This window comes from Microtus oregoni, unplaced genomic scaffold (assembly GCF_018167655.1).
Source record: "Microtus oregoni isolate MIOR12 unplaced genomic scaffold, Mior012 000021F_ref0000039, whole genome shotgun sequence".
Taxonomy (NCBI): Eukaryota; Metazoa; Chordata; class Mammalia; order Rodentia; family Cricetidae; genus Microtus; species Microtus oregoni.
In genome coordinates, this window is record NW_024543080.1 from 1,391,923 (window position 1) to 1,409,506 (window position 17,584).

Consider the following 17,584-nt stretch of genomic DNA (forward strand, 5'->3'; position numbering starts at 1 on the left):
TAACCAAGGCAGTGAATCTGCTCAACCTGCTTGTTACAAGTTTACAGATTAAGTTGAATTCCCAGTTGATGAGAAAACTGGCGTTACCCAGATTCTAAGTTTCTGCCAAAACAAATAGACTTCATGGGCCGAAGCTCAGAGCTGTCAGTCAAAGAGCAGAGGGCGTTTCCTGCTGAAAGGTCAGTGAGATAGCTCTTCCTTCCTGCACGCTTCCTGCTGTACCTGCCATGATTGGTGGCTGGCACACGAAATTCTTGATTTCAGGTCAAGCAGAGGCCAGGTAGAGGTAACGAAAGAATGGGGTGGATTAGTTTCGGCTGTCTCTTCTTTCTCCTGTCCCCCAGGGCAGCAGTGATGTGACAGATGCACTCCAGCATCTAAACGAGAAGCGAAGGGAGATGGTGTTGTGTTTGTGTTAACCGTCTCTGAAAGCTGAGGTCAACAACAGTCACTGAAATGACACGGTAAGGATCTAGTTGTTAGGCTCAGAGAGACTGAGCACAAGGCTAAAAGTGCCTTTGGCTGGAAAAGGCACATGAATACCAGGTTTAGAACAGGCAACAGTGCCTCCCTCATTTCCTGAGTTTCATAGTTGAATTGGGGCGATGGCGGCAGCGGGGGGGGGGGGGGGGGGGCTTTCCAAGACTCAGTTACTGTCTTCCATCAAGAGCATCCATCCTTGACAGACCTTTCTGTCTTCAAGATTCTCCATTATATCCAGGGACACTGAAGGAACATTTCCTGTCCATCCAGAATACAGCAGCTTGGAGACCTTTGAATAGGATAACGGGCTGAGGTTGTGCATTTCCTGGTGGCGTACAGCTGTCTTTGTGCTTTTCCCAGTGCGGGATGGTAATGTGCTTCCTGCCTGCAGCCTGGACAGAGTGGGAGGTGCATGGAGGTGCATGGAGGTGCTCGCTTCTCCCGCCAGAATTTTCAAGACCTCAGGTGTCCACACTCCAAAGGCGAGAGTGAAATCGCAGGAGCAACAGCTGGTCAGCATGCAGCCTCTATAGCTCTCAGCAGCCCAGCCTGCAGATAGGACACCAGCACAGAGTGCTGGCATGGCTATGGTCTGGAAGACATGGTTGTCGCTTCTCCTCAAGGCTGACTAATTACTTGATTTGCACCTGGCAAGTTTATGTGACAATGTAAGCAGCAGGCAGCAGGTGTTGCCGGAAGCTTTTGGCCAGAAGGGATTTTCAGAGAAGGGCTGGTTTGTGAAACAATGTAATGAACTACGCCAGCAAGGGGAAATGTTTTTATTCTTCTTACTCCTTGGTTCTGCATTTCCTACCAAGCCGAGAAAAGCCTTTTCTTGGGGATTGACCCTAACCGCTGATGTGGGAGTGGATTCCAGTGTTGCCTTTTGATGTGACATGACGTGCAAAAATGCCCTCCCAGGATCAAATCCAGTCAGTTTCCCGAATCTTCTTCTTGTGACATCCATTTTGAATCCACAGAAATTTAGACTCAAGGGAAATGCCATCTGGGGCAGAAATCCTCTGCATCTGGATAAAGCCACCCTGGAGCCATTTACAATGGGTCAGGTCAGGAACAGTTCATGCCAGCCCAACACTGAAAAGTCAGCAGCCACATAAAACACGTCCAAAGTGCCCTCCGTGCTTCCCAGCCAACCCTCATGTGAACACGTCAACCTCAGAGTCTGTGCCAGTCCCACAGGCCAAATCACTCAGTATTTGATAGGGGGACTTAAATTTAGTATCTAAAAGTTAAGCAAAGCAAAAGTTAAGAGCAAATCAAATTGTATTTTCTCTCTGTGGTGTATGTACAATGATAACCTTGACTCTGAGGAAGAGAGACGAATGTTGATGGTGAAGAGGTGTTAGTCCTTATCCTAGACACATTTGAATTGGTAGTGATTAGGGATGCAGCTATTTTATGGGTGTGGGTTCACCCACTATTACCTAAGACTTCTATTTTTTTTTTTAAACCTCAGTAGGGATGCACATTCCAACTGAGAAGCTTCCAGTAAACTCGAATATTTACAATTTGTCGTGCGCTCTACTCCCTGGGATGTTTTTTCTTACTAATGACGCAACTGTCGTGCTGCCTAGAATATTCTACATGGACACAAAACAATACAAAACTCTGAAATGTGGTTAGTGCTGTCTGCTCTTATTTGGACTTAACAAAACTGGTTTCAAATGCTTTATAATAAATTTATCAATTGTTTTCTCAATCTTAAAGAGTCGGTGTCAATGCTGGTAAACAGTATGGTCTTTGGAATAAAACCATTTCTGATTCCTGTTTTGTAATTATTTATAGTTGATTTGAGCAAACTCATACCAATTTCTTAAATACCATTTTTTTTAATTTCAGTAGCTACTAGTCATATATACTTCATAAGTTTTTGTCCAACAGAAAATCTCTTTTAAAATCAGCCAGTAAGAACAGTTAACTGGGATTATCTGTGATTTCTGGAGGCAGAGGCAAGAGGATGTTTTTATGAGTTCAAGGCCAGGATTGTCTACATAGTAAATTCCAAGGTCAACTCAGAGAATTCCAAGTCAGCCCGGGCTGCAAACTGAGACCCTGTCTTTACAATAAGTATATAGAAGATGACAGATAGATAGATAGATAGATAGATAGATAGATAGATAGATCGATGATAGATAGATAGATGATAGATAGATCGATGATAGATAGATAGATAGATAGATAGATAGATAGATGATAGATAGATAGTCACTCAGATAGATAATGTACTCTCCGGGTCACACTTTTTAATAAGTAAAATGGACCAGCAAGTTTATCAGTTGAAAACTAAACACAGCACCTGACAGTCCTTCCACAGATGCTCCTTAGGGCTCCATCAGAGCTGTCACATCTCTCTGTGTTCTAGGTTCCGTTCAGACCATCTTCTCTTGACCAGAAAGCTCAGCCGATAGGATCCACAGCCATGAGACACAAATCCTGTTTCTGACCACACGAACAGGGTCAAAATACATACCTGCAATGTCATAAATGGGGTAAAGTCTTCAAAGAAGACAGTATCGGGGCAACCATTATTATTTTTTTTTTGCCATGTTATACTTGATACTAAAACAAGGAAGCTCTCCTTAGCCTCAGCATCCCTGAGGTATACATTAGTTAACTGGGAAGAACAAGACTCCAGCTTGAGCCAGATCCAAGTGGAATGCTCCAGTGTACCCCTTCTCAGTTTCAGTCATGGAGTTGGACCTCTCTGTCATCTCCTACCTGAACACCCTTTTTTGTTTTTAAAGTAAATTAACTATTTATTCAATCTCTTTTCATGCCAAAATGTTCTGGGCATATTCTGCTATAATCATTATATCCTCTGAAACAGGGAAAATTGCATATCAAGTTATATTTCATATCAACTGATTATCTAAAAGTCTAAAATGAAAAAAATGATTTATCGGTTCCTTTTAACCTTCCTAATAACTCAGCAGAGGTGTGAGGCGCAAAATGTTAGGAAAACATGACCCAGGAAGAGCAGTAATGCATCTCTCATGTAAGTTTATATAACACAGTCTGTTAATATACAAAGACAACAAACCTTTGAAGTATTCTATTCACTAAGATTCTGCCATAGCTTTACATAACAAGAGACAACATAGGAGGCCTGCCACTCAACCTGTTCATCGTAAGTCTCAGGTTCTACATGAAGCTGTTAGAAATAAAAACATGAAGCCCTGCTTTTTATATGCGAAATGGCTTGTAAGAATGCCATGAAACATGGTAATGAACTTAAGATAGCAAGAAGACCAAATTAAAGGCACAGCATTGCAGTCCAAACAAAAATCATACAAAAAAGTAACTATCACTGGCTACATAAAAATCTCCTGACAGGTTAAAACCTACATATAACGTGCACTTTTGACCCGTTAGCTATCAAGTTCAGAGTACCAGTGTCCACGAAACAATTCCTCTCCAAAGCCAGCACGTCGTCACAGTTAATTCAAATGACGTAACACAATCTAACCCTAAAAATCATTCAGTTATTACTGATGTGAAGGTAAATTCCAGCTTTGGGGGCTTTCTCGTGCTGCAAAGGGCTGGGCGTCTCTGGCTCCTTCAAAGCAGCATGCAACAGATTCTGCATCTGTCATTAACGTCAGTCAAGGGCAGGACTGATGGTGCCCAGCTCTGACCTCCCAGGAAGCATGGCCACTGGAGAAGATGTGTGAGATCAAAGGCATTCTGTTCTGGTAGCTAAAGATAACAAACCATCCCCCCCTTTCAGAGCTCCTTCCCAGAGTAAATCAAAGTATACATGGGAGGGAAATACGATACACTCATCTACAGAGTCAGGATTTTGACTATGGATGTAATCCCTGCTTCGGAAATTCTTACTAGAGTCATTTCATTATTTCTGATCACATCTTAAAGATGCATCCAAATTGAGTTTCTGTTGATTTATCGTTAAGTACTTCTAGTAAGACAGATTAGCTTTGTTCCAAATGCATTAACCACTATTATGACTGCAAAGTACTATCTACCAGGTCACCAAACACTGGATGAGGAAAAGGTGTCCAGGCAGCAGCAGGCAACAGTCATGACCTTTCGGGCAGGATTGACAGGATTGTGTCTGCCATCATGGCTCCATTTGGCATGTTATCAGCCAACCGATCCCACTTAATCCTAGCTCTGCAGTAACTTTCTAGGCAGGCTAGAGGAGGCCTGCGTTGTATAGAATTGATGTTAACTGTTAAATTTCTTTGAAATGGCATAGTAATTCTGAGTAGGCTTTTGACTAATCCAAAAGAGGGGAAATAAGGTGTCTATCCTTGATGGTGCTCTGTCTAGAGATGTTCGTCTTTCCACACTTTCTGCATCCAAAAGTCCAGGAAAAGAGGATGTGAATACCAGCCAAAATTACCTACTTTGGAAACAGAGGGTTCCCTGAAGATGGGAGCACCATTAGGCTTATTCCCTTTTGTAAAAGTTGTGTTGGAGTATAAAGAATTCATAGCTATTTTCACTTCTCACTATGTGTGTGTTATACACACACACACACACACACACACACACACACACACACACACACTTGCAAGGACAAGTGTCTCAGGCAAGTGGGAATATTACAGAGATCCCAAAGGAGGGAGGGCTGTTCTGCTAAATGAGAACATAGAAGGATTTGAATGGACAGTCTCCAGTGGAAACCACAGCCATGTTTCATTGTGAATGGGAAACTGATCAACTTAGAAAGGGAAGTGAGGAGTGGATGCTCGGAGGTTAGAAGACGTCGGTTTTGTTCTAGGCTGAGAGAAGAGCACAAGCAGAGGGTCTGAGGAAGGACACTGGAAGAAAGATGAACACGGGGCAGCATCGGTCAGGAATAAAAGGGAGAGCCTGACCAAGAATAGCCTATAGGCCAAGATGAAGCTTTATTCTGCATGGGAAAGAGTGGGGGAACTTCTGAAGTGTTTGGTTTGAGCAGGAAGAAAATAGAACACCGCCGTGGGAGGATCACAACTCGCTTTATTTTTAAAAAGACCAGGCATACTGTGGAGAACAGATTTACACGGAGCTACAATGCAGAGTCTTCTACAGCCCAAGAGGAGATGAATAAGAGGGCAGGCAGCAAGATGTGGAAGCTGCCACTTCTGTGAAGCATTCTTGGGTCTCCTAACCCCTCTGGGTTAGAGTTTCTTTCCAGTGTGTTCCTTCAGAACCTGGCTTGCTCACTGGACCCACCTCGTTTCCTGGGCACCATCGTCACCTCTGCTGTGAGAATGAGGAAGTGTATGGAAGGCCTGGAAACATGGGATGTGCATGAAATCCCTTCACACAGGAGATGGTAGAACGGGGTGGGGGCAGGGAGGAGCGGGGAGAAGAAGGAACCAAGACAAAATAAACTATAAATAAGCAGAATGTGTGTGCGGGAGACAGCAGAAAATTTTGACTGTAGCAGAAACTTGAGCGAGGAAAGTGGGGTAAATCCACCCAGACGCAGCACATTTGCATAGAAAAAATGATGTATTTAAAACAAATGGTGGTGCTTGCGCCATTTGATGCTGGTTGTTTCTTCCTACACAGAGCACCCCTCTGCACCCGACTGTGCTCATTCCCTTCTCCTATAATCCTGCCCAGGGTTTGTCCTGCTTCCTTGATTGCCCGGGCACTAGGAACCTGTCCATGGCCATTCCTGCCAACTGCCCTCAAACCCCGGTGTGCATTCTGTTGATTCTAATGGTCTGACTAACCGCGGATTACGGATGGGGTTGACTCCTTCGGAGGGGTCCCTCCTTGGCTAGTACCCAGTTGTCTTTCCCCTGCTGTTTTACAGTCTTCTCTCTATCCATACATGTATTGAAATCTCTTTCCATAAAGATAGTAGTCAAATTGGATTAGGATTCACCCTAAGGATCTCATTTGACTTAATTAACTCTTTAAAATGTCCAGTTTCCAGCCAGGCATGGCGACACACGCCTTTAATCCTAGCACTGGGGAGGCAGAGACAGGTGGATCTCTGTGAGTTTGTGAATAGTCTGGTCTACAGAGCAAGTTTCAGGATAGCCAGGGCTATTACATAGAGAAACCTGCCTTTAAAAAAAAAACAGTCTCAGCTTCTAAACATAGAAATGAGGCAATTTTAGAACTTCAGCGTAGGAATTTGGAGGTGGCACAATTCAACCACAGCACGTTTTTTCCCATCCATAACCGTCCTCAATTATCTACATTTCTCCAAGTCGTCCTCACCCAAAGGTATAGGCAACAACCCCCTACATCCTCGCCTCCTTCTTCTTCCTCCTCCCAGAGCAGATGGAGTTTTCCTGTTCCCACTGCCTGCTTCCAAATAACCAACATGGAGACTTAAGATTACTTATAAATGTTTGGCGATAGCTCAGGCTTGTTACTAGCTAACTCTTACATTTTAAATTAACCCATATTCCTTATTTATGCTCTGCCACATGGCGGTACCTTATCAGCATAGCATGTTCATCGCCTGCTCCCTCTGCGTCTGCTGTGAGTCCACCCTTCTTCCTCCCAGCAATCTCTCTGGGTCAGGCCGCCTCGACGCCCAATCTCTTCCTGCCCAGCTATTGGACAGTCAGCTTTTTATTAACGATGACAGCAATACACACTTACAGTGTCCCAAGGTTGTTCCACAGCACTTCCTAGCCTCATTCTCCTGCTGAGGGTGAAGTTGAACTCCAGCGACCTATGGGAACTAGAGAGAACTGTCTCTTCCCCTGTGCTATTTTCCCACGCTTCAGTAGATGACTTCCTGTCTTCATTTCTCTTTTCGCTTTCCTGAACTACTAGAGAATTCGGGTTCACACCTTAGAAATAAATGGACTGAGATTTAAGTAACATATGCTTTGTTTTGACATTCTGAAGAGCTATGCAATTTATATGCCTCTCTTAGGGGATATATCAGAGATTGTTTATTGCTTTAGGCATATTGCTTTATTGGGCCTTCTAAAAAATTATACACAATGAAACCCCAAAGAGGTTTTGTATCAACCAAGTGTCAAAGCCAGTTTTAAGGGCAATGCACTTTTCGCTGTGTTGTAGGTTTCTCACTTCCAAGGCCCTTAGGGATAGACAAACTTAGTCTATAAGCGTTGACTATTTAAAGATTGTTCTTACGAATTAATATGCTTTAGTACTTCCATAAAATATTTTAAATATTTCTTTATTATATAAATACTCTAATTGTATAAGTTCTGATAGATTTGTATTTAAAATTGTGATCAGTGAGTATTGAATATTTTAAAATTTTGAAGTAAACATATACTAGTAAACATCTAAATAATCTATCTGTACCTTTCATAATCTTTATTAATAAGTTTTGCTCAGATATTTTAAGAAACTGCTTTATGACACAGCTTATAAATAGATATGTAAAAACCCTCACTAAACTTAGCACAGAAGTAAGTTCCAGCACCTAGAGAATCATTAGATGATTGACATCAGGGGCGGAAAGCTATGCATTAGGCTATAATGGAAACTCATAAATAGCTTCTGTTTTACGCCGCAAAAGCTCCAAGGAGAGTCACAACAAAGCGTCTCTCATTAGAATAAAAACAGGAGGAGCATTGTTTCAGTGTTGGTTTGTTTGCTAAGCCGAGTTTCTATTAAAAGCCTCCAAATAAGGTTGTGATGTTGTGATACCGTACCCTTTTACTCTGGAGAAACTGAGGCTTAGCAAGGCTCGGCGGCTCACTGGTTATGTGACTTACTAATATGTTGGATCTGGAGTTTGGCCGAATGTGTGTGACTCCATGCTCACGGTTTCCACTGTGGCCCAAGCTAAGGAAATTATAGGCTAGAGACATAGTCAGCAGTTACTCATTGAAACCAGGGACAGCCTGGGCACAGCAAATGCTTGAAACCAATGCAACCATAAAGAGGACGTTGGTCATCTGACACTGAGTTACTTAACCTCTGTGGCCCTTATTGTCCTCATCTGTAAACGTGAGGTTGATATGGTATGTGTGTGTGTGTTGGGGGGGGGGTTGCTGTTAAAAAAAAAAGGTGATGTATGTGTGTTGTAATAGATATACACACACCCATTGTACAATATACAAGAGGCAGCTCTGTAAGTCAGCCAGGCCCTTTTATAAAGCTGTAAGCTGAACAAAAATAACGAGAGCTATAAACATGTTTATGTCTTTGTCCCTGGAGTTCTATTTTTGGAAACATAGCCTAAAGAAATGATTCAAAGCACAAATAGAAAAGAGTAGTTTTAATTACAGGAGAAAATAGTAAAAATATACCCCAAGACCTCACACGTGTCCCCGTTTGCATCACTGATGGGGCATTGCGTTTTTACTGCATGGTGGCAATCCTGACTACATCAAACTGCTGGAAATATACAATGCAGGATGGGAAGAGGCCCGCGGGTCTGCTACAATGCAGTATGCTCACTAAACACACATGCATTTGGCATGTGTTTTCCTGGCAGGAAGCTCACCTATGGGAGAAGGTCCTAGTAGAAAGGTCTTTTCCAAGCAGCCCCTACTTTAATGTTTTAGATGATGATAGCTTGGTGGTGGGTACAGGCCTTAGGGAAGTTCACAAAGTATGGTGGACGAATAAGGACATTTCAATATTCATTGTAAAACACCCAGGGAAGGGAAATTTATATGCAGAGATTTCGGGGTGCAGGCAGGGAGGTGGGCGAGGGCTGAGGGAGATACAGAAAGATGCCGTAAACAGGACAGGTTTGTCTGGGAAACCTAAAAGTTGGGATGCTCTCCACATTGACCCCCGCACCGGCTCCAACGGCGCAAGGGGGGGTACCCTGTCTGCTCAGAATCCTGTGATAATAATAACCAAAGAGGGAGGAGGCGAGCCTCGAGCAGACACAGTTCACTAAAGTTCAGCCAGACTGCACTCATGTGGCGCAAAAGGGAGGAAGTCTAGTCAACCCCGGGTGAGTCAACCCATAGCTGCCCTCCACCCTACCCTCCTCCTCAAGGAAGGGACGGTGGCTGGCCTGGGTGGGGCAAGTCCAAAGCGACTTAGTCCCTCATCAGTCAGGTTGGGGGAGAGGCAGAGAGAGCAGGGGCCTGGGCGGTGACAGCTATCTATCTGCCTCACATCTAGATTCAGGGACGTCTCCCTGCTCTTTTTCCACAGGTTGTTTGAGATATCCAAGCTCCCTCGTAGGTACCCGGAACCGGATGTGGTTCTGGAGCTCTGTGAAGGGCAGCTAAGGTGGTCTCTCAGCAGTTCCGTAGGGAATACTGACACTACCTAGGCAAGCTTCCGCTACGCTTGCGCCCCACTTAAAATAAGGAAAAAAGGGGTCAAGGGGAGGCTAGCTAGAGAAATGGTAACCCTTGCTAGAATCTGCTTCCATGGCAAAACAGGCTAGCTCCCAGCTCACTTGGAGGAGCGGAGAAGAGGATGGGAGAGCTGATGGTCTTAAATAGCCGTGTTTTATCCCGAGTATAAAAATAAGGCCCTGGAGGAAAAGTTCGTTTAGATCCTTTAGCTGCCCAGTGACGGCCCTTAAGCAGATGTGCCCAGACAGATCCCTCTGTTCAATAAGGTGAAGACCCAGTTGGTCCCTCTCTTCCTTCAAAGCCCTGGTTTCTTCTGTCTTTTCATACAAAGGGCCACTCATATTTCCAATTCTATCCGGAGGTCTTTGATGCCTTGCTAGCCTGAGAAGCCCAGTCAGAAAGTTAGAGCAGGTAGCTCCCCCCACACCCTAAGGGACCACTGACTTTCATACACACCCCCTTGGGGATCAGTGACTTTTACAACTCCTTGGGAGAGCTTGGGAATATATGGTGGGAAGATAAGAAGTGATAATTGCTTTCACTTTGCAGAGGTCTGGGAGGATGGCTAATTTCCCCTGCAGGGAAGGGGCTCAACATGGCTGTTTCTGTCTTTATTCCACATCTATCCTAAGTGCTCTCATTCCCCACAGTCAGCGAGTGTGAAGTTGGGGGCATCACTGTTCATGCCCACCAGCCATGTAAGCAATTCAGCACTGAAAAGGGAACAAACTGAGAAAACCCTGAGGTGAGCGCAGGGGACAGAAAAGAGGAAAGTCTTTTCATCATTACTATGTGCGCGACACTAGTCGACATTTTGCATATGGACCCATGCAGCCCAGAATCATATTTTCCCACCAAACAAACGGTTTATACGTAAGGAATCTGTGTTTTGCAAATGCTCTGTTGTCTTAGTCTCAAGTGTACCCAGCGCAGGGGGATCAAGGGGATGTTTGGCCTGCAGAAAAACAGGCTGCCCAAGCCCCCAAGAAAGCTAGTTCCACGTTGCTATAGCAACTGAAGGGCAGTGTTCTCAAATTCATCTGCTGCTTCGAACAGATTGACTTCTTCCAAACCCAGTCATGTTTCTCCATCACCAACACTGCAAGTTTTATTTTCATTTGAAAAAAAAAAAAAGCAAACACCCAACAACAACGACAAAAATGGTTTCAGTCTCAAGTTAATACATTTATTCAGGCCTTTTTCCTAGTGCAATCCAGTGTCTTTTTATCTCTAGAAGGCGGAAGTTGTAATGGGATCCTTTAGAATCCTATAAAACTTTCACTCATAATACAGTTGGGGCTTGTGCCAGTGGGGTTTGACGGTAATTACACTTTGATGGCTGGAACATGACCTGTGAAATGAATTGCTGGTCTCCGTTTAACTCCTAATGGACAGCAGGCGGCCTCCCTGGGCATCTGAGCACAGCCCCCCCTTTCCGGCCTCTGCAGTCAGAGTTTGGCATGATTTCTCTTGAGGGGAAATTGCAGAACCTCCTTCCAGGCAATTATGCTTTGTCCTTCTGGGCCACAGGTATCTCTACACTCTGTCTCAGAACGCTCTACGAGATGTGTGTAAATAACACAAGCCATATTCATAGGCAGCGCCACCCCGGTGGAGAGCGTGTGATCTGCCCTAGTCGGGTGAAGGGAAGGTAATTCATAGCAGCAGGAAGGGAGATTCCAAACCAGTGGGAAAAAAAAATCTTCCTTGCCTCAAGGAACACAGCCAATTAAGGGACAGCAGGGGGGAGGGATGTGTCAATATTTGCTGATTTATTATTAAAGTTCATTTTTATTTTATTGGGTAGCCTGATATGTTTAGTTTCTTTCTTTCCCTTTTTGTTAACAAGTTCTTCACCGTCCCTTCTCTATCAAGACTACAAGAGATAAATACGTGTCATGAGAAATGTGAGTTTGGATTGGAGGCAGTTGGGTCTAATAGCATATCATGGAAATTCATAAAGACGTGAAAAGTTTCAGTTGGCTGAAGGAGAACTTACCTATGGAAGAAAGATCTTACATTAGAGGTTCTCAATCTCCCTAAGGCTGTGACCCTTTAATACAGTTTCTTATGCTGTAGTGATCTCCAACCATAAATTTACTTTTGTTGCTACTTTGTAACTGTAATTTTGCTATGAGTTTTGTTACTTGCTCTGAAATTTGCTATGAATCATAATGTAAATATCTGATATACAGAGTATACGGTATTCAACCCCCAGGGATTGAATCAACTGGCCCCACAGGGGGTTGCACCCCACAGATGGAGAACCACTGACCTCCACTGTGGAAGGACCCATGCTAGATAATGAAGCCACATGAAAAGCAAGACTTAAGTCCCATCCTCAGCAGCCCACATTCCCAGGGACACAGTAATGGGTTGTGTTCTCTAGCAATATGGTTCAGTGGGACCTGCGGCACAGAGAAACCTATCCCTCTCGCCTGTGAAGCAGTCATGTGCTTCCTTGGGAATCTGATCTGGGCTTTACAGGACGGGTGGGAATTCCAGGGTAGACCCTGAAGAAAAGGTATTAAGAACCAGGAGTTGCACAAAGACGCTGGGGACTTGTGGCAATCACATGGAACAGTGCAACTTGAGGTTTGTGATGACTGTTGGAGAGAGTTGGAGCTGAGGCTGAAAGAGTCAGTGGGGTCTCTTCAGTGGGTTCTAAGCAGAGAGAATCTTTAATCCCAGCACTCGGGAGGCAGAAGCAGGTGGATCTCTGTGAGTTCGAGGCCAGCCTGGTCTACAAGAGCTAGTGCCAGGACAGGCTCCAAAGCTACAGAGAAACCCTGTCTCAAAAAGAACTAAAAAAAAAAGAAAAAAAAAAAAAGAACTTTGGAAATTTTGCCACACGGGAATCAGAAGCCAGAGACTTCCGAGTGCTGTTTCCAGACAATGAGATTGGAGTCTTATATGCTGACCTAAGTCCTAGAAAGATCTCCTAACAGATAAAGCAGAAATATTCCGAATTTCTGTCAACATGTATCTGTGAATTCTTTGGACATGTGGTAAGTGGTTTTGTAATATGTCCCTGAACAAGGTTAAATGGGTTTGCACAGGCAGCAGCCTGAAGCAACCCTGTGAAAATGCTGGCTCAGGCATTTCAATGTCACCCTTTGCATTTAGTGCTGGAGGTGGTTTTGAGGCAGGGAATGGGCTCCTCCCTGCAGGAGAGCCCCCACAGTCTGAAATCTCTGTCTTTCTGTTCTGCAGGAGCAGCGATGGACGCCTGTGTACTGCAGTCTCGCTGCCGCGTGCCTCAAGAGCCCTCTGATTGAGAAGCCAGGAGGGAAAGTAAGACTGCTTTCTCATCTTGTTGTATGTCATAACTTGAGCAAAATGGCCTTTCTTTCTTTTCGTCTTGAGCGATTGGGGGAATTGATCTAATCCATCTCATAGGAGTAGTCGTTAAAAGTCCTGAACTTCAACTCTTTGGTTGCTACTAGTGGCAGAGTGTTGAGTCCGACAGACATGGGTGGAGTACCCTTGACCTTCTCTAGATTTTGAGCAAGTTCCTGTTAGAAGAACTGCTCATATACCAGGCCTGTTTTGGGGGGCTGTTGCAAAGGTGAAATATTTTACTCCATATCCACAATGCAAGTTTTTTTTTAACTTGTTTTGTTTTCTGTCTAGCCATGTTTTGAATGGGTTATGCAAACGAGTTGACTGAGCAAAATGGAAAGTTAAATAGTAAGTTTGGGCAAAGCACATTTCCAGCTGGCTGAATTGGAGAAACTGGAAGGCAACAATACACTTTAGAATGGTGAAGAGAACCAAGCAGTGGTGGCGCACGCCTTTAAGCCCAGCTCCTGGGAGGCAGAGGCAGGCAGATCTCAGTGAGCACAAGGTCAGCCTGGTCTACAAAGCGAGTTCCAGGGTAGGCCAAGACTATTACATAGTGAAGCACTGTCTTGAAAAAAAGAAAGAAAGGAAGAAAGAAAGAAAGAAAGAAAGAAAGAAAGAAAGAGAGGGGGAAGGGGGGAGGAGGGAAGGAAGGAAAGAAAGGTGAAGACAGCCCTGCTGCTCAGAGGCATTTTCCAGGTACAACTTCACACAGGGCACAAAGCACCTGGTTCCGATGCCTCTATACACAATCCAATGCCGATGACGAATCACAGTCTTTGGGAAAGAGAAACAAAATACATAAAAATTCTTTAAACGGTCTTCATAGATGCATATGGGCAAGCCAGTTCTTACAATCTTTATAGCAGGATGGGTCTCTCTCCCTGCCTAGCTCCGGTGATTTGGCCCCAGTTCTGCATTCCGCCCATGGCCTTGGTCTGTAGAGTGAAATCTGGATGAGGAAGCCTGCCTTCGACTGTGGTGTCAGCAGGCCTGACATTGAGCAGACGTGGCAGGGAAGAGGTCAGGCTTCCTGAGACTGTGTTCTCTCAGTGTTCAGTGAGGTCTGTACTTCCCCTCTGCTGACTTCGCTTCAGTGAAAGGAGTTTCATTTGTCCTGAGGATGAAACCAGCCAACAAACAAAATACTGCCCACAAAATGCTCTGGCAAGCGCTTCAGTGCTCATTGCTTCTCTCAGCTCCTGGGCGCTCTGGCCCATAGCCTCCTAATAAACCACCACTTTGTCTGAGGAAAGAGGGCGAGGCTGTCAACAGAAGTTTATGCACCTCAGAGAGGTCTCTCTTGACCAACTGAAAGGGACTACGGTCCAGTATGGCCACTCTGGGTCCAGGGACATGGTTTCTCCGAGTGGCCCTCAGGTTCTTCTCACCTGCTCTTCAGTGAGCACAGTTATTTCTGTGTTTTCCCAAAACTGTTGGGTTGAGATGGACCCGAAAGGACATTTATGTTCTCTCTTTTCTCACGGCCCTGACTTCTGGACTTAATATAGCTGTTGTAAAGTACTCTAGTGAGTTTATTTCTCCATCGCTCTGATATCCATGACCTGGTGGAAGTGCAGGGGAGATCTATGACCCTGACAGCAAAAGCTGCTTTCAGGGTTCAGTTAAAGGAGTCAATGGAAGACACTTGATGTGGGCGCTTGGCACTAACCGCTACTCTGCTCAGAATCCAGCCTGCCCTCCTCACTGCAAAAACTTTCCAGGGGAGTAGAAGACTGAAAGCTAGACCTACATGGAAGTTCCACACCCAGATGAAGCTGTCCCAACTGAATTCAGAGCCAGTGTTTCCTCGCGGGGGAGAAAGTAGGGTCTTACAAAAATGCCAGCTAGACAGACACTTCCGGTGTGAGTTCATAGTTGAAGGAAAGAATATCTGGGAGCCAACTGTAGTAAAGCCCCTAAAGGATAACTCTGTTTTTAATGGCCATGATCGGAGTAAAGCAGGGACACTTTTGGATGCTAACTGAGAAGGAGAAGCCAAAAAAAAAAAAAAAAAAAAAATCACTGTAGGCAGCAGGCACGCAAGCTGAGAGTATGTGAGCATTCACCTGCAGATAAAGGAGAGCCGGGTGTTTTAGCTTTGCATAACTGGAGTCACTGCCTTTCACGTGGAACATACAAATTTATGGAAATAAGAATGCAAATGTTAAAAATATGCATTTTGGGATTTCCTGGGAATAGCCTGGAGGCCCTGTTTTCCTTCTCTTTCTAGCTGCTCAAGATCCCGTTGTGAAAGCTGGAGTTGCACTCAGCAGGGCAGACTCAGCAGTGTTATAGCTAGAGGACTGTGTGACCTGGGGGAGGGGATGCTCTATGAGTTGAATCAGGGTAGAATATTTAAGAATGTTTGATGGTAAATATGCTATTCCTTAGAGGTTGCTCAGATTACAGCAAATGCAAAAAAGAAAAAGATTTCTGGCTTTAAATAAATTAATTCGAGACTGAAAGTGGATGGTTCAAGAGGAACTAGCCAATGATGGCAGAGATCCAAAGACCCAAGGATATAGGTAGCATTAAGGGGTGGTGTCAAACTTCACTCCCTAGGTCTTTGAAAATTTCTATTAATGCTTCCAGAAGGCATTGTGCAAACGCCTTGGGCCCCACAACCCTCACAGGCCTTGGGACAAGGAAGCAAACAGAGTCATTTGGATTAGGGACTGCCCATGACCATGGTGAAGACAAACTTGCCTTTCTCAAAGGAATTCAGATGGTAGGTAGACATACCTTGGCTCCAGAGAGACGTAACTTGAAGACTCGAAGACTCGATTGGACTGGGGGAGAAGGCAGAGAGATACAGCGCTAAGAGGAGAGTGGTGTTATTAAATAGAAGGGCGCGGATGAGAAAGTAAACACGCTCCCTGGACCCTTTTGTGCTTCTGGGTGAGCGAAGGGGAAGCTGAAGGAGCCAGGTGGAAGTGGCTGGATAAACACCAGATAAAAAGAGAGGGACGGAGGAAGGGACGGGGACCGCAGAGTCAACAGTGCTGCTGCGTGTCAAAGCTTGGAGGCATCTGTGGGAAGAAAGACTAGGGGCGTCCTTTGTACAGATAAAACTGTTCTTACTAAACAGCATTGAGCCTTGTAAATGAGGGGCGTGGTCTTCTACAGCACAGCCCTTTCCCGATCGTGATATGTCACCCGGGTCTGGGTGAACAACACCCAGTCTTTAAGTGCCGTGGCACTTTGTATTTATTAATGAGAGTTTCGGTGACCCAAATAGATGAAGATGCTAACCCCAGAACCAGTCTGCGGTCTACTACTGTTTAAACAAAAACTACCTAAAGGTATAGGAACAATCAGTAGGTAGTTCCTAGGGAAGAAAGGCACCCATTCAATAGCTATAGTAATAGAGGAGCCTACATTTTCTACATAAGAACACCTGACTTAGTTTCATCTCTTCTCTGTGTGCTTCTGGCCATCGAGGCAACATGAATAAAGCCAAATATTTGTCTTCTGGGAGTTTTTATGACAAGAAGAAAATCGTCAAGTTGCCAGGTCTGTTTTCTTCTGCCTCTAAAATAATGGCGGTTTTAGTTGGGCATGTGTCCAAGATAAGAGTACACTCTTAGCCCCTTTAGCATCTAGACATTGCTGGACCTAGATTACAACCAATGGGAAGTGAATGAAAATGATATTTGCAAATGCTATCCCTTTTACTGGGTGTGTCATATGGAGGTGGCAACCAAAGCTGGAATTGCTCTACCGGACTAAGACAGGATAGCAGAGGGGCCACACTGAAGACTGAGGGTCTCTGACTCTGGAGTCTTTGACTGCTTAGACTTGCTTAAGGCAGACATTGCCTTCCATCTTGTTTGCACCTGTACCCTTTGGGTGCTGGTATTGCTGCTACAGTATGGTATCCAAGTCAGTAGTTACCTAGAGCAGGGGAGAGAGCAGCTGCCTGCACCGTTGAGGCATTCAGTGTCAAGCGCAGGTCAAGCAGGTACAGCAGCTAATGGATGAAGTGCGGGCAGAACTGAGTTGTTAGCATCTTCCATCTAAATCCAGCCTGGGCATGGGGAGGCGGAGAAGCTCACACTGACCTCTGAGAAAGGGTGATGGGTAAGACCCTGCCTTCAAGGACTGAAGGGAATGCACCTGGGTTATCTGGATTCAAAGAAATCCCCAGAACTGAGGCCCATAACATTTGTTTGAAAATATTCAGGAACTATAGTAGATAAGTGGGCAAGGGATCCAACTGTGTTCTAAATGCTGATGTTTAAGGGCTAATGAGATGACTCAGTGGATAAGGGCACGTGCCACCAAGTCTGACGACCTGGGTTTGATCCCCAGGATCTACATGGTGGGAGGAAAGAAAGAATTGACTTTTGTAAGTTGTCCTGTGACCTTCACATGTGTATACCACGTGTGCTGTATGTGTGTGCATATGCACAAAATGAACATGTAGAAGTAGACTATTTAATGTTTTGAATGCTTATGCTCGCACTCCTATGTTAAAGCTGACCTTAGTTTCTATCAGAGACACGGTTCTT

The 17,584-nt window shown here is 44.7% G+C and overlaps 1 protein-coding gene across 5 annotated transcripts in view; it reads left to right on the forward strand.

The window, feature by feature from the left end:
• The window catches only part of Rasgef1b (RasGEF domain family member 1B), a 515,623-nt gene that overhangs the window by 353,577 nt on the left and 144,462 nt on the right, over window positions 1–17,584 (forward strand). For 4 of the 5 annotated variants that reach the window (XM_041671328.1, XM_041671329.1, XM_041671331.1 and 1 more), the window contains one exon: window positions 12,942–13,022. In XM_041671328.1, coding sequence (XP_041527262.1) covers window positions 12,942–13,022 — 81 coding nt within the window. Of the gene's footprint in view, window positions 1–11,292; window positions 11,380–12,941; window positions 13,023–17,584 lie in introns of those variants that run through there. The other variant, XM_041671333.1, reaches the window with a different exon arrangement.